At 34.0% G+C, this 18,104-nt stretch overlaps 1 protein-coding gene across 4 annotated transcripts in view; it reads left to right on the top strand.

Moving 5' to 3' along the window:
• The window catches only part of LOC118742580, a gene marked incomplete at its 5' end in the record, with an annotated part of 108,103 nt that extends 96,995 nt beyond the window's left edge, over nucleotides 1-11,108 (top strand). The window contains 15 exon segments of one of the 4 annotated variants that reach the window (XM_036474760.1): nucleotides 122-1,339; nucleotides 1,409-1,675; nucleotides 1,739-1,860; nucleotides 2,125-2,230; nucleotides 2,300-2,445; nucleotides 2,961-3,080; nucleotides 4,730-4,845; nucleotides 5,105-5,224; nucleotides 6,244-6,311; nucleotides 6,367-6,730; nucleotides 6,808-7,225; nucleotides 7,296-7,370; nucleotides 8,418-8,445; nucleotides 8,555-8,668; nucleotides 10,029-10,112. In XM_036474760.1, coding sequence (XP_036330653.1) covers nucleotides 122-1,339; nucleotides 1,409-1,675; nucleotides 1,739-1,860; nucleotides 2,125-2,230; nucleotides 2,300-2,445; nucleotides 2,961-3,080; nucleotides 4,730-4,845; nucleotides 5,105-5,224; nucleotides 6,244-6,311; nucleotides 6,367-6,730; nucleotides 6,808-7,225; nucleotides 7,296-7,370; nucleotides 8,418-8,445; nucleotides 8,555-8,668; nucleotides 10,029-10,031 — 3,285 coding nt within the window. 4 annotated transcript variants of the gene reach the window in all.
• Between the last annotated feature and the right edge of the window lie 6,996 nt (nucleotides 11,109-18,104).

The following is an 18,104-nucleotide window of genomic DNA, read 5'->3' as shown; positions in this document are numbered from 1 at the left end:
TATTCGTATTCATATTCGTATTCATATTCGTATTCATATTCGTATTCATATTTGTATTCATATTCATTCTTCATATTAATTTTTTGTATTCATATTCTAACATTTTCTCTCTTCTTTGTAGATGTCGTCGGGCAGTGATGTTGAACAAAATACTAATACTTCCAAAAACAACAACAACCACAACAATTGTAACGGCAACAATCAAGTAACAGAGTACAACAGCAACAGCGCTACAGAAGGTTGTGTAAATATTGGTGCTTCCAACGATGGTGCCACAGTAAACAATGTACAACACCAGCAACTACAAGAAAATTGTGAAACAGAACAACAGCAACAACAAACACATACAATTGACTTTGAATCGCTGGAATTGAGCAACAATGGTAATGCTATTGGTCAGCAACAGCAACACCAACAACGACAACGACAACCAGCTTCACATTCCACGCACGATTTGAACGATTCATTGAGCTTCCTTAACGAGACACTCGATCTCTCACAGGAAGACATACAACGCACGCTTATAGCGAATATGCCTTTCGGTCCTACGAATGGGAAAATGGCATCCTCAGCGGCAGCTGCAGCAGCAGCGGCGGTGGAGGCTCAAATGCTCAGCTCTATAGATTTTTTGAGTGGTGATTGCGCAGCTCAAAGCGATGATGAGATCCTTGTACCAGGCGTTAGTTGTGAAGGTGACGATGAGGATGCTGACGATGTATTTGCCAATTTGGATGCTTTCGATATGTTAGTCGAATTCCCCGAATTGGATTTGGATGATAAGGAAGCGCTATCGAATACAGTGCAACAGCAGCATTTGCAACAGCAACAACAACTTGTGCAGCAGCAGCAACAGCAGCAATTGGCACAGCAGCAACAACAGACCGAAGTGCATGGTGCATTAGTGCAGCAAAGCAACGGACAACTGCACTGCAGCGCTGACTTGGGAGGTGGGGCGAAGAAGCCATTAAGCATTTGTGATTTCAGTCCAGAGTGGGCATACACAGACGGCGGCGTAAAGGTGCTAGTGGTTGGTCCATGGACTGCAAATGCTACTTACACGCTGCTCTTCGATGCACAACCGGTGCCGACGCAGCTAATACAGGAGGGCGTACTGCGTTGCTACTGTCCACCGCACGAGGCCGGTTTCGCTGCGTTGCAAGTCTCTTGCAACAACTATGTAATCTCCGATACAGTGCTGTTCGAATACAAGACGATGTTGTGTCAAGAGGCACCTTTAGATGCGCACACTAACGATTGTCTGTACAAGTTTACGCTGCTAAATCGATTGGCATTGATTGACGAGAAGATGCAAGTGAAAGTGGAGGCGTCAGCGACGCTGGTGAGTGCAATGGCAGCACAAACAATTTTATGAAAAGTAAATGTAATGATCTTATTTTTGTTCTTGTAGTTTGAACAACAAACACTTTCGCTGCACAAAAATTTCGAAGAGCAATTGGTCGGCTATTGTCAGCAGCTTATGAAACGCGCATGGCTGCAGAATGGCAGCAACTGGAGCGGTGGCTACAAAAGTATGACTTTATTACATTTGTCCGCGGCGCTTGGCTACTCTAAGCTGGTTTGTGCTTTGCTCAATTGGCGCGCTGAGAATCCGAATATCATACTAGAGACTGAGATCGATGCGCTGAGTCGAGATGTTTATGGTTATACACCATTGGTGGGTAGAAGTGTACTTTATGATTGTAAATGTGTAGTTTTTTAAATCTGTATATATTTATAGGCCTGGGCTTGTTCACGCAATCATATCGAAATGGCGAGTTTACTATATAAATGGAACCATAACGCTTTGAAAATCAAGGATAATGGGCAGCAAACGCCATTGGACATCGCTCATTTTAAAGGGTTCGTGTTATTGGTTAAGCTTTATCTCCGAAGCGAAATATAAAAATTAAATTCTGATATAGGATTGGTGTTTAGCGAAGAAAATTCAATAGATTCAAGTACGCAATTTTTTGACAACTTCAAGAAAGCTCTTTTTATGAGCTTCTTTTGAACATTTTAGTAAACGAGCGATATGTAAATTAAATTTGCAGCTAATATTTTTTTCTATCTCATAAACCATTTCTCGATGAACTCTTTCCTAATCGGAAACTTGTCCTCTCTTAGCCATAAAGCTCTCATGTCGGAAATTTATCGCCTAGAAGAGGAACGACTAAAACAAACTAAGAAGAGCACTTTTGGAAATTTATCGCTCAGTCTCAATAAATATTCCGTAAGTTCATTTAAACAATTTGTTTGTTAGATTCATACTAAAGTTAGAATTTTTATTTAATTTCTCCAGCTAACTGATATACATTCAAAATCATTAAATGCCAACGAACAATTGTATGATGTCAAAGACAACGAACACGTATTCAACACTTTTGATGCTTTGGATATGCAACGCAGTCATGATGGTGTATTTTTGCGTCCTGTAGCTGTGGCAAGGTAAGGTCAATATGCTGAACTAATATGTAGAGCGATGAAAGCTATAAGGCGTGTATGGTGGCAATCTCGACATTTTAACAAGTGTTGGCTATTTTCCGGTTGTTTATTTAATGTTGTTTTTTTTAGCTCATTATCTAATCAAAACCGTACAGTTCAAAACTTCAAACTTTGTAAAAGGTTTAAGAAAAAATTCTAGGTATGCAGTTTTGTTGTACTTTATTGTACTTAAATTTAATGAGCTATAAAACTGCATACCCAAATTTTTTCTAAAAATTCTGATTAAAAAAATTAAAATTTTTATGACACTTTGTCGAGTTTTCATAATTTTTGCACAATGCTTGAAATTCAGACTTACATGGCTTTTGTTAGATAGTGAGCAATACTTTCATAAAAAATAATAAGCATTAAATAAAAAAAAAATTAAATAAAGCCAAAACTTGTTATTCCCGTCACTGTATATGTACACTATTTTAGATTCAAATTTCCTAAATAAAAACTGTAAAACTCTTTTTCAGCAATCAAAGTCCACCGAATGCCAGTCGCTTTTCCAAACGGTCCTCCGTTGATAGTGGCATCAATATGGATATTCGCACCAAGCCAGGCAAATCCTTCAAGGACATAACCCGTTTGCAAAGGTTAGTTGGGTATTGGTAGTATGTGAGTTAATGACTATTGATTTAATTGAAAATATAAAAAATATTTCAGACTTAAAACATGTTTTATTTAACATAAAATAATTTGGAATTAATTGCTCAAACGTTCGGAATGAAACTGGCGTAGTTTCCAATGTGTTTGCAAAAAGTGTACGCAAACAGTTTTTATTAAAGTCAACGTTTTTTGCCGTTTACAGCTTTCTTTACCTGCTTATAGCTTTTTACTTCAAAATTCATATGGTTGTCGGTAACGTAGACTATGAATTCTAATGAATTTCTGGTGTCCCATTCTCTTTGGTTCAATTGTGAGAAAATTTTCAGTTACATGCCCGTAAAGGTTTGCAAGTTCGTTTTATCCGCCAGACGGCGCTGATATAAAATAATAGCAATCTCATCCATTATCTCTCTGTTAATATATACTTATGTGTACCTACTACCTGTTCTGTGGCCGAACCAAACGAAATCATAAATTCTCCTTATACGTAAATCCAGCCGAAGTCCACTAAAGTACGACTCCAGCCTCACCTAAAAAATATGTTGGCAGTGTTATGAAGAAGTATTTTATGACCGAAATAGAAATGTAAAAATGCCAATTTGTTTTACTTCAAAGCAGATTATTTCTTTCTTTCCCATTTAGCAATAAAATAGAAACCACGTTTTTATAACAAAAGTGCAAGAACCAAAATAAACCAGTTGCGTAAATTTTGTATTTAGAAAATTTTAGTTTATGAAAAATTGATTTCCCAAAAATGTATTCCTATTTTTCAAAAGTGCAATTTTGGCACCTTGTGTAAAATTGAAGAATTATATGAGGGAATCTCTCGAGGGACTTTGTTTAGTGTCACTCGCTTCTCTCTGCTTCAATCAGTGGAGTTCCAGAAACCAGTACAATCAAAAATAAACCAAGTATTTGAATAATTTTAGCCTTAAAACGTTAATTTAGGCGAAAAAGTACCGAAATTACTAATTTTTTCATTGCCACTAGAAAAACTCATATTTTGTTTTTGTAATAACTTTGATAAATTTTCCAACAAATAGTGCATATTAGGGACAATGTAAGTTGGCGTCTAATAAGCATATCTGTGAAGTTTCAAGAAAAAAAATGCAGCATGCAGAATATCTGTCGCAGCTATTATATATAGCGTTATCACAAAAAAAGGGAAAACAGTTTAAAATCGCCTCCAAATGTCAAGCGATCTTCATGAGCCCATTAGTCACACTTCCACGACAGTCATATCTACGTAACCGAAACGACCCAGATTCATATTTTGCCAAGGACTGTGACTCCAGCATCAGCTCCAAAAACTCTTTGGGTAATTTACATGTTGATGATTGATGGCACTATCGTCGGCCCTTTTCGAAAAAAATGTGCCTCCGCTTTTACTAAGCGAAATTTTGGTTCACTGAGATTTTCGGTTAAAGTATTAAAGAGCCCCATATCGGCGGACAAACTATAAAAAACATGAAATCCTTTAAAAAGCAAAAATTAGCATAAAATGCAAAATATTTTATTTGAAACTCAAAAGCAAGCTAGTAATATCAGCTACATAAAACCTGTTAATTTAATAAAACGAACTTGATCACTTCTTCCAAAAACAAAATCTGCTACAAATCTTTTCTTTTCACTGCAGTTTCGATGCACATGACAATTTCAACTTGGCCGTAGAGTCATCTTTGGACACGCTGGCCGCGACAAGTACAACGAATTCCCTGCTTTCGCCATCACGCAAAATGGACTTTGCATTGTGTAAGTATACGGCAGCGCGGATAGCTGCTTCCACATATTTCACCTGTCATAGTATTTTTTCATACATATTTTTTTTTTGCGAAAAAAAAAAAAATTTTGTAAATTTATTTCACCCATTCTTTTATTTCTTCTAAAAATCAAATTTCTGTTTCTTTAACTCAATTTGTACAAAATTAAATTTTATTTCAAAAATATGTTTTGTTTGTTTTTCCAATATTATCTGTACGTACCAATCTTTATGTGTATGTGCATATATCAGGCGAGGTATCAACTGGCGATTCAAGTCCCTTACCCGACAAAGATCACGATGATACATCAACGATCAATAATGATGATGTAAACGATGTGACTATAAATAATGAGAACGATGGTATTGTAGGTCAGTTTGTGTGTGCACTATATGCTCTGTCTCCTTATTTATACATACATACATACATATGTGTATTACATGCATACATACATAAAAAGAAAGAAACAAAAATACATATATATATATATAAAATACATATATATCTCTACTGTTTAGTACAACTAAGTATGCATATTTCTCTAGTACACATGTGTGTACGGTAAATATGTATGTATGTACATATTTATATGGCACTCACTGCAGATGTGTGTATCGATTGTTGTTAACGTTATTAATTGTTGTTGTATAAATTGTTGGCGTAAATGAGTAAAAAATAAGCTGGAAAAGCGCTATGTCTAACAAGTAAACCTGGTGTAAATATTTATATATTAATAAATCGTTGGTAATTTGGTGTTGAGTAATTGGTGTTTGTAAATAACTAAAAACAAAAAAAATATAATAATAATTCGTAAATTGTTAAGTGTCCTAAAAGACAAAAGTGATTTCATACATATTTTAAGTACTAAAATCAAAAATCATAAAGCCTATAGCTGCGAAGAGCTCTGTAAATAATATTCAGGCAGCTTTTGGTTGATACGTTTTTATTTTTTGTTATTTTTTTTTTTAATTATTTGATTTCACGCAACTGTCTGTATTAGTTACATACATGATTTGCATGTGGAATTTGTGAAAATTTGAAATTTGTATGTATTCCTGTAGTTGCTGAATTAGTTGGTGTATGCGTATAATTCATTTATACAGCCATACATACCTTAATACACTCTTCTCCTAAATGTTTAAAATTGCTTATGTCGATGTATATATTACTACTAAACCTTCTTCAGAACGCAGTATATATCTTGGTATAAGATCTTCAAATTATGCTAACAGAAAGTAGCACTAATTCCATAGATCGTACGCAGGCATATTTGTTCGCATCAGATTACTGCCAGCTGTAGTATTTGTTCACAATTTATGTGATTGGTGTCTGCTTTGTAACCGCTTATACAATTCAGCTAATATCTTTCTATTGCCTTTCCATTTTCTAGGGGATTCTGATGCCAAAGTGCTCACCTTGGCCGAACATATTATTGCCGCCATGCCGGAGCGCATCAAGGTAAGAACATTTATACTCGATTTCACTCCTCTAATTTCACTTATTTCTCACTTAGAATGAAGCCGATGAAATGATGGTGCTCGGCAGTCCACTAACTGAACCGCTCAACTCCGATTCGCCGAGCTTAAATAATGGCTTCATGGACCCACTTGATTCGTTGCCCAATACACATTTTGAAAGCTTTGATTTCAATGATCACAGCTATCGTTATCATGATGTTAGCACACCTTGCTCTAGTCTAAGTCCTGCTAGTTCGGGCCCCTTACAGTCACCAGCCAGTTACTCGATACTCGGCGCTGATCCCTCGGTTAGCTCACCAAGTCCACCGCCCTCAACAAAGCAGTTGACCGAATTTTTGCATGCCTCCAGCAGCAGTCAATATCCATTTGAGGCTGATTTCTCGAAGCTGACGTTAACTGGTACTCAATCTCATACGCTTATGGCTGCTGCAAATAAAGCATAACTATTTTTATTTTTTACTACTCCTACCCCATAGACACCGAACAACGCGAATTGTATGAAGCCGCCAAATGCATACAGAAGGCATATCGCTCTTATAAGGGCCGCCAAAAGTTAGAAGAGCAAAATAAGGAGCGTACTGCTGCCATTGTTATACAGAATTACTATCGTCGCTACAAGCAATATGCCTACTATCGACAGATGACAAATGCGGCGCTGGTCATTCAACATGGCTATCGTTCATATTGTCGTAATAAACGTTTTAAGAAATCACAATCCTCCTCCATATCGACGGGCATTGAATTGTCTGTGGGTAATAGTCCGAGCAGCCCAACTTCACAGTGTCTATCGAGTTTTTACGATCACTTCCGCAACGATCAACAGCAGCAGCAACAACACGAATATAATTCGCAGCCCAGCACACCCAAAGAGACTAGTCCGTCTGGTCCTCTGAAGTGAGTTGATTTTGGCAGGGTGTTTAAAATAGGGTTCTCTTTATTATTGTAACTTTTTTTTTATTTACAGACGTACTTACTCACAATCAACGCAAAATCAAGCTGCCAGAAAAATTCAACAGTTCATGAGACAATCACGGATTAAGTAAGTTCATTAACTAACTACGTGCCGGAAAAAGCACAGGGTTTTGCCCGAGTTAGAACCCCACCAGAATTCGTATGCTGTATCAATTCTTGCAACATACGGAGACTAACTAACTAACTAAGAAAATTTGTTCAGGCCCTAGGCCACATAGGGAGCATACCACAGGGCCTGTGGCCCATCTGCCTTCAGGGGTTCCACCTCGCGCAGCAAGCTTTGATTCAACTGAGTTCACTTGAGCGGCACTTAAACTATTTCGCTTTTGCTGTTAATGAAGCAAAAGTTACAATGGCACACAGTGGCAAGCGTAAATGGAAGCCTTACTACTTTGCTACTTTACGTGCAACCTGACCCCTGCTAGGCATAATGTGCACAGCACCACCACAACACGTAACGCCATAAACTCTCAAGTATCTCGGGAGCTTAACTGAAATGGCGAAAACCGCTGACAGCATCCCAAGCTACTGGATACATTGAGACATTATCTCCCCCACAGGAATTATAAGGGTTAACCCTGAACTATTGGTGATTATCAGTCGTCAGCACTCTTTTGAGATCAAACTTTGAAGCCAAGTATAATTAAATATGGGCTTCCGCGGGGAGGTGTCTCTTCCCAAATACTATTTTACTTCCACATCTCAAAGCTTCTCCACCAGAGTAAGGTTTACTGATCTCATACGTTGACGACTGCTCGATATTAGCGTCCGGCAATGGAGTTGAGGCCCTGCGTTATTCTCGATTCTTCCCTGACTTGAACTGAGTTTGCTATAGCATAACATAAAATTTAGAGACTTTCTTTTTAAAATTTTCATATCCCTTTACAGGCTTTGTGTCCAATTAAACACTTAGATTTAGTTTAGGCCCTAAAATAAATACGTAAAACTCCTCACGCTGTGGAGCAAATACATTGCTCCAAGGGTATTCCCTTGATGTTTTTACTTAACTTGTTGTATAAACTGCTTTATATTCTTTGTTCATTGTTCTAAAACCATTAAATATCCCGCTACATAAGCCAATATTAATCTATATTTGTAAAATATTCCACGCAAGCATTTGGGATGGAAATTTAACAGCCTTGGTAAGGTCTTGATTTTGAAAATTTAATTAATATATTTTTTTTGGCAAATTCAGCACTTAATTTTTTTTGTATATAATAAATAATTTATTATTATTTTTTTTGCTCTTAGACTGCAGAGAGAACGAGCCGAAAAAGAGAAGCTGGTGCACCAACGCAGGGCGGAATACCTTCAAAGCTTGCAGTATCAAGGACAACCGGAAATTGTCTGCCAAATCGAAAGAAAGTAAGTAATGTTATTGATTTTGAAATGCATAAGTATATATAGTACTCTATATGAAGTTGCTTCCTTATATATATATCACGTACTTGAGAAAATAGTAGATAAGTTAGATGGCAAAGCTGAGAGAGGCTGCATGTAATACACATGTAATTGTTAGGCAAGACGCTGGGTGCCCAAAATGATGTTCCTTAGGCAGCTCACGCCAGTGAGTTCCCGCAAAAACAGGGTAGCTGAAAAGTAAATAATTAGATGATTCCACCTATTCGTTGTACAAATGCTCTACCTGATTTGTAGGTATGTAATAAGTGGCGTACGGCAGAGAGGTTGAGCATTACCTGATGAGCTTCGATTGCACCACAAGCGTTCCTAGGCCCCGATCGCTGCCGCCTGTCGTGATAGATATTTACCCTTCTAACCATTGTTACACTCATAGGCATCCAGTCGACATGGCAGAAATCCGGAAGCTTAAATTTTAAATTAACGGAGAGTTCTTGACTGAATACAGTTTCTCCAACTCTACCATCCAATTTCGATGCATCCGTGAATATGTTGATTGTACCTCTGTTTCAGAGTCTGCATTCACCCGTTAGGTGAATGTACGCTTTAATCCGTTGCTTCAGGCATAAAATAAAAATTTTGAAACAGCGATGAGTGCTCTGGTGACAGACTTATAGATACCCAGTCTGATCCTGAAGAGTTCAGAGAGTGCTCCATTGTTGTGTTTGTTGTAACAGTATACAAATACCCCAAAGAGTTTTTGATGCTGAATTTAGAGTCCTTGGCCAGATATACATATACATTTTAAATCTGGGTCATTCCGGTTACGCAGAACCTACTCCATCGTTGACCAGTCCGGGTTTGCCTTCCCCGATGGCATACTCAGCGGACATGAGCTTTCGATGGCGTTCTTGCACTCCAGTGTGAACTTTTTCATCAAATCATTAGTCGATCTTTCGGCAAGACTAAAGCTCTACTAAGGGGTCTCTAAAAGTAGCTCTTTCAGTGGAATGCTAAGGGCTTTGTAGTCGAAAGTACGATATATGAGAGACGGTCGATACTTCTTGCTCTAAAAAAAAACTGTGGACCCAATTGCATTGAAATATATATATTTATAGAAGATAGAATACAAATCGGCAAAGGGCACTTCCTTCTACGCGTTCAGAGCTTTATAAGCTTTATATACATTTTGCTTTGATGTGCATTGGGTAACTAAAAACCCGCTCTGCCGATTAAAAGCGCTCTCTGTCCATTAAAAGCTTTTTCTGCACATTTGTATTTATAAAAAAATATTAAAAATGTCCACGGATTCAATTTAGCTTTAATAATCTTAGTTTAAATAAATCTACTTTTATTTTATTTTTAGTGAAATGCCAGTGCAAACTATTACAAATGAGCTTCTCAACCAAAACAACACAAACCGCAACTGCAATAATAGTAGCAACAATGCTTTTAACTTCAATTTGAGTCAAAATCAGCAATGAGCGGAAAAGGAAATTAAATTGGGCGAAATGGTGAAAACTCTAGTTTGCGCGAGGAAGTTTTTGTGCAACATATGAATGCTTCGTTGGCTTCACTTGGAGTTTACATGAAAGAGTCATAAGCAAGAGCGAAAGCGCTTTTCTACAAAGGAAAGTTCTTTAAGAAATGAAAGCTTTATTTGGAAGTTAAAGCTTCTCTCATGAGTGAAAGCGCCTTTTACATGGAAAAGCTATGTTTACTAGTGAAAGATGTTTTCCGAATGTTAAAACTCATATCCATTGGCGAAAGCTCTTTTTGCAAGTGAAAGCTTTTTTCGTTAGTGAATGCTCTTTGGAAATGTGAAAGTTTCGGCGTATGAATGAGAGTGTGACACTGCATTGCTTGACACTACTCAACATTTACCAACCATGTAGAACAGAATTGACTCGTGAAAATACTTATATGCTTATATACAATACACATTGAAATACATACATATATTGGTATTGTTTATGTATACTATATATACCCAGGTACTTACACTTATATGTACATACATATATGACATATATGACATACATGCGTATATGCATATAATTAAAAGCAAAATATATATAAACTTCGACTAATTGTAAATCTTTACATAAATAGCTTTATTAAACTGAGTGAAACTTTCTATTCGAAACTTTTTGAATTAGAATTGTAGTTCATATGTACGTACACACATACATATTTATAATTTGGTATATTGTATTTTATTACTACTAAAGAGACAAAGTACTGTACATTTTATGTGAATTTTTTAATTTATACTTTCGCTATTGCACGGTTCTGTAGAAAACTTAGCATTTTCTTCTTTGATAAAGCAGTTCCAAAACTGAATTTAAACGAACATTTTTATTAAAAGAAAAAACTATATATAGATATATATACTATATTGAAAATGTTGAAGTAAAAGTTTAATGATGAAGTTGAAGAAAAGAAAAAGAAAAAGAAAAACGTTTCATATTTAATACAATTTATGCACCCAAAAAAATTTAACTTTTTTGCCTTCTAAATATATTTACATATAAGTAAGCAAGTAACTACTAACAACTAACTTACTTAACTATTTAAAGCTATTAACTACTTATGTATGTAGCAAGAATTTAAACAACAACATTTGAGAACATCAAAACAACAAACACTTTTTACGAATTGTAGGAGTTTTTTCTCTTTTCTAATAATTAAGCAGTCAGTCGTTTTAAGGTATAAGGAACACTTTTTATTAATACATAAGTACGTACGTATATATCTACCCCAAAAGTATGCAATACATTTTAAAATGGAAACAAATTGAATGGTAAATGTTACTTAGTTTCTATTTTTTTGACGTTTTTTTCTATTTTCACTCTACTTATTGTTAGTTGATGAAGAAATTAAGTAAAAGAAAAATACACTGGTAATGGTGCAACTTGAATTTAAAGAATTTCAAACTTAAAATTAATTCGCAACACTAAAAGAACTTATTAATGGAGCCTTTGAAACTAAATGAAAATAAACGTAATGTAAAAGCAAAACTAAATTTAAAAAAAAAAAAAATAACTGGTCTATTTTAGCTGAAATTAATATAAAAAATATATGAAAAACTATTAAATGAATTTAAGTAAAACGAAAACTAAAAACTTAATCATACCACTTGTAAACTTTTAAAACACTTGCATGTATGTAGTAAACGAGAGCGCTAATTATATTGTAAATACATACACACATATATGTAGGTATGTGTATAAAAATGTGCAACTAATCAAGTAAATAGTGTAAAATAATTTTAATTATAAAAATTATTCAACTCTTTTAGATTAGTTGCAAGGCGAAATAGAGCGCATTTTCCAAATACGTCATTGCATTACTTAACGCAGCTTCCAAGAATAAAAAAATAATAAATTAAAATACAAAAAATTTAAATTTAAAGTAACACGAATAAAAGTTCGTTTTTTAAAAACAACTGTATATTCTATACTAAAACTTACTAGTTATTTAAAAAAAGTTTATGCTTTTAAATTTTTGAAAACAAAAAAAACAGAAACTCTATAAACTTACATACTATATATTAATTATTTAGAATTTGCTATGATTTCTAAAATCACAACTAAGCAACTGAACTTAAACTAAAACTTAAAAGTTAAATTTTACTACATACATACACACATTTAATTGAATTTTTACTAATGTAAGCTCCATCAAAAGCCTTCACTTGACTGCAGCGTTTGTTAAGATTTTAAGAAAGTGCTTAACTAAATGCAAAGTACATATGTACTTGTACTGAGCTGAAAAAGGGGAGCAGAAAGTGTAATTAAAAGTTAGTTTTGTCCCTGTACGCTGCAACATAAGGAATTGAGTTGAAATGCATTGAATTGAATTGAGAATCAAAAGTATTCTTGGAAACTAAATTAAATTAATTAAGTTTTTAATAAATAAAAAGAGCAAACAATGCTTTTAAATTACGAGTAAACTTTTATTTTTAAATGTGATTACATATTTTCCTTCCCCTATTTATTAAATTATATATCACATATTCCTATTACCTTATGTATGTAAATAAATTTAGCGCATAAACATATAAAAGCGAAACAGCAAAAACATTAATATTATTATGCTAAATAATAAATATACCATATACAATAAACAATAACTAAATTAACTTTAACTTTTTATTACTAGTTTTTAAGTACTTTTCGATAATCTTCACACTCACGCTATACTGAACTATTTAAGCTTTAGCGGCAAAACAAAAACAAAAAAAACTACAATATATGAACACATAAACCATAGTTTACTGTACTTATTGAAACATTTATGTATGTAAAAGAAACTAAATCGAAATATTATAATATTGTAGTTAACAATTGAATTTTCTACAACGTTTAAATTAAACATCTTTTGCACCTACATTTCGAAATAAATCAATATTGCATATATACATACATATGTATGTCTGGAAGTAGCACTGAAAACTTAACAAACTATACAGCTATGTATTAAAGTGCTCATTAATCACACAGAAAACTTGAAATATATTTAACTATGTAGTTTATTTTACTTAACAATTTATGAGAACTAAATACAAATTTCGAATGTAATTGTACACAAATTGTTACTGCGGCATTGTTTAATAAAGTTTAAATTATATGAACATATAAAGACAAAAAGCACACAAGCAGTGTTGACTGAGCATCTGAAAATAGGAAATTAAATCCGTATACCTTTAATATATATATAACAGTAGAAGTCGAGAGCAGCATCTGAATTTTAGAAACCGCTACGCTGGCTACCGAACGCTATAAACCACTAAGTGGGTAACAGATGTACCTAAAAATATGCCACATTGAAGTCTGCGTATGCAATATGTCCGCAAATATTGAAGTCATCTATCGATTAGAGAATGATTTGGTGATGATTAGTCCTATCCCTAGAGCACGGCAAAATAAAAACAGGCACAATTCTCCACTCGAGAAAATGGCTGTTCTCAAATCGAATTGTAGTTCTCTAAAGCAATGTTGGTCACTTCATAGGCATGCGTGCCTAAGCTTTTAAAAGCTCTTTGTACAACTTGTACACGGCAGGCATAAAATAAAAATTATCTGGTAAGAAAATTACATTTTTTAATTCTAGTTATTAAAAATTCTCTAAAGAGACCGCGTTTATAGTACTTAAACCGCATGAATAGTGGCTGATACCGTTCTTCGGGAGATGTTGCAGATATTAAGTTATACGCTTTATTCATTTATAGCAGTGATGCGCAGGAGAGCTTTTACTCTAAACGCGCCTATACAAAATGTATGGAAAGCTTAAAAGAGCTTTGCCCGCGGGCAAGGCCGTGCCCATCAGTCATTTATAGCTAAATATTTAGGTGCCGAGATAATACAGGGAGATTCAGGCTAAGTTAGTTTAAAGGCTTTTGTAATACAATGGAAAGACAGTAGGCAAGATAGTTTGAAACATTTTGTTTGTTTTTTTTTTTTGCACGAAAGTCTTACAAAAAAGAGGCTCCTTTGCCAGCTTTCATGGTGAAAGGCTCTTTTGGCAGAAAGCAATTGTACGTAATTTTCTTCGAGCTACTCCAACAGGCGCAACGGCCGGGTGAGCAAAGCACTGGCGTGTCATCCGTGTGATCCGAGGTTTAATTTAATTTTCTTTTGGTTTTTAAATGTTGCTGTAAAAAGAAAATATCTATAACTTCAATTAAATTTTTACGCTGACGACACACAATCAGTTTTGTGTAATGGTCCGGTTAGACATTTTTTCATTTTTATTTATTTTTTTAAATTTCATTGCCAGAAAAAGAAAAAAATATTTTTTTTTTGTATTTAATTTAATTTTTAGATTTTTTATTTTAATTTTATTTTATTTTTCTTTTGAGGTTAATGTTTTAAACAGAAAAATATATGTTTTTATTTAATTTAATTTTTAGAAACTTATTTATTTGCCCCTTTTTCAGTTTTATTTTTTTTTTAATTCAATTTTCATTTAAAAGTTAAGATTCACACATATATTATTTGAAAAAAGAAAAAAAATTTTATTTAATTTTATTTTTAGAAACTTATTTTTTATATTTTTCTCCTTTTTAATTTAATTTTCTTTTAATTTTTAGTTGTTATTATTTAAAAAAAAAAAAAACATATTTTTTAATATCATTTAGTTTTTAGAAACTTATTTAATTTTTTTCTTTGTTTTCAATAAATTTTTTTGTGTTTTTATTTTTTATTTTAATTCAATGTTGTTGAATTAGTAGTTTCTATTGTTTTAAAAAGATGCACATTTCTTGTTTAATTTTATTTAAATTTTTTTTCTTAGTCCAACAATCATTTTTTTTAATATCAGTTGGAGGTACGGCTTTTTATCTTATTAAAAACAGATGAAAATATATTATTTTCCAAAAATAGAATTAATTTTATTAGTTTTTTTTTTAATTTAATGTTCAGTTTTTATTGTTTTAAAAAACAATACATTAATTTTTTTTAATTTTCTTTGTTTTAAGAAAACTTGCTAAGACTTACTCGTTAGCAGATCTTTCAAGTAGTCTTTCGAATGGCAAAAAAGATCTTTCAACATAGTTGGCGCAATTTAAAATTGTTTTGTGAAATACTTTCTTTCGAAAGACTATGGTGAGTTGAGAGACAGTTGCCGGAATTGCCCTGTAAGCGAAGCATTTTCTAGAATTCCAAAACCCATAATCCAGATTTATTAGCTTTGTTGACCGGATGTTGTAAACACTTAGGCGATAATTTGGGTTTTGGTTACGATGGGATGTCCGAGAGACTATAACCACTGGTACCACTGGTGTATTAAAATGAAAAAAAAAACTTGGAAGCACTGGATAGTTTTCGACAATTTTCGTCGTCTATTTATTTCAGCACAATAGTTGGCATTGTTGAGTCGTAAAATTGGGTCTAATTTGTGACCTACGCAATGAAACTGAATACTAGGACGTATTTTCTTATTAGGGCTCTAGGCTGTCAACCAATTGTTGTTGCGATTTTATCGGCTCAGTTAGCCAGCTAGACGGGTTATGCCATCACAAAACTGTTGGCAATGTCGTAGGTGAATGTCGTTTAAGGTCTTTCGGTATACTGTCGGATGTAATATCGTTTTAATATACGAGTCAATTTGGAGCTCGCCCATTAATTCGTGTAACTCTCTTCTGACGTGCCTGGGAGACGTCTCTGCTTTAAGAAGGTGTCAGATTGGGTGCGTAGAGCAAGTTTCACAGCAGTTATGAAGTCAGAAAGGTGGTACAATCATCTCCAAGCTCAACTAACGATAGGCCTAGGCAATGTTCTGTTTCGATATTAGCTGAGTGTGTATATGAGGGCAAGCCGGACCTAAGTTGAATAAGTTGGTTCCTGCCGTGTTGGGTCTAACCTTGTTAAGATTGGTGAACCCTATATTTAATCACGGATCATCAATTCCATTGTCGGACAGCAATATCGAGTCAGCGAATGCTGTCTTTCAGGGAGATGCCGATCACTTACCGCCAAACGCTTTATTGTCGTCCGCTGCAATTCTGGGTACATAGAGATTTATTCTTCTCGTTGAGCGTGGAAAGTTCTACGACTGAACGCTCGTAAACATTTTTTAAAGAACGAATCTTCGGTAGACGCTTTTCGCTTGTTTCGCGGAGGTTCTGGTCAACATAATCGTTCATCCCTGCCTGCAATCAGCAATTCCGTGAGGAAATCTGAAGAGACTGGATCGGTAATAGACACCGTATGATTTGTGCATCGTCCTTTTTGGGAAAGTGTTGCTGTTAATGACTTTTTTTGCCTGAAATTGGCGAAGACGGGGCAAGTTATGGTTGAATAGCGCGAAAAATTATAGAAATAACTAAAGAACCTTTGAGTTTTTATACAAAAATGCTTTCGCTGTTTTTTTTTTTTAATTTTTCATTATGCATTGGATCTCCGTGGTCTTGAAAACGCTCACAAATTATTTTAAACGTTGAAGACGACGACGTTTATAAGAAGTTAGTATCAATTATTCCATCAAACAAGGATAGGTAATCGTGTACCGGAATAATCACAAAAACGTGAAGGATTCCGAGTTTGCACTTTTAAAATACGAAGGTTTAGGATTTAAAAAATATGATTGAACTCAATAGCCTGCTTTTTTTTATGTTTGTTTTGGATTGGGGAAGCTCAACCTAAGATGTCCAATGTATTTTCTTTTACCGTATGTAGGTAATTTCAGTTTTGCCATTTAAAGCAGCGAAATGAGTGGGAATACAAGCGGTCTAGGAGGAGGTGTTAAACAGATACAAGTGTAAAGAGTTTATATAAAGCAAAAAATCACACAACCTGTAAAAAGTAAATTGAAAAAAAAATATATATATATAATCTAGAACTGTAGCAGTACGACTGCTGTTTAAATATTTAAACTAATAGAAAGTTTATAATGCAACAGAGAAAGAACAGCGTAACATTTGATGTAGCGAAGTAAATTTTGGCATTGTTTTCGTCCGTCCACGTTGTTAGCTTTCATAAAATAAACAATAATTAAATAAAAATAGAAAATAGATAAAAATTATTAAAGATCCTAAAATAAAAGGAAGTGTAAAAATGTATGTAATTTAAACAGTTAAAAAATGTAAAAGCAGTTCAGACGTCAGAGTGGCAATTGAAGTGAACCCTTAAATGCATTGTTGAAACTTTAAAAAATGTATGCAATATTTATGTTTGAACAAATTACATCACAGAAAATATTCAAACAAAAAATTTGAAAAGAAATTACAAATGCGTAGGAATTTCGGCTGAAAATTTTACTTTTCTGTGCACGGAATGAATTACTTGCAAACATTCTTACTAACTAATGCGCACAAACACACAGTTACCTAATGCGTATTTGTGTTTTTTTTTTTAAATACACACACTTACATACCTACATGGATAAAACCAAAAAAGCGTAAACCAAAATTATAAACAAATGTTAATGCAAATACTTAAGTACTATTTACATAAACCACCCCGTTGCTGTTGATTATGAAGATCAAGCTACTGTAGAATGCCGTTCAATATTCACATGCAACCAAGATATTATTAAAAATTTATAGAAAATTAGAATTTTGCATTTAGGTAATAGTTTAGTGTTTTCATTAATTCAAGCTTTATAACTACATAACTCGCCTGACTTAGAAATTTTCATAGACAGCCTAGACATGGCAACCTAATATCTACGTAACAAACATTTTGGATTGACAATCAAAATTAGAAAGCACAAGCATTAGGAAAACATCTATTTGGATTTAGCTCCCTCAGATTGCTTACTAAAGAATTTAATTTACTTATTAACAAAACAGGCATCGTAGGTAACTCAAAAGCCTCTTCCCCTTCAAAATCAGAATTAAACCCAGTAATTTGATTTGGAATGAAAACGCTTCCTTGGACGCGAATGAAATGCTTGAACTGCCCCAGATGTACAAAAATGTAACTCGATAACAAATTAG

Source organism: Rhagoletis pomonella, unplaced genomic scaffold, assembly GCF_013731165.1.
Source record: "Rhagoletis pomonella isolate Grant_MI unplaced genomic scaffold, Rhpom_1.0 Rhpom_scaffold_00007, whole genome shotgun sequence".
NCBI lineage: Eukaryota > Metazoa > Arthropoda > Insecta > Diptera > Tephritidae > Rhagoletis > Rhagoletis pomonella.
This window is presented reverse-complemented; position numbering and strand designations above follow the sequence as displayed.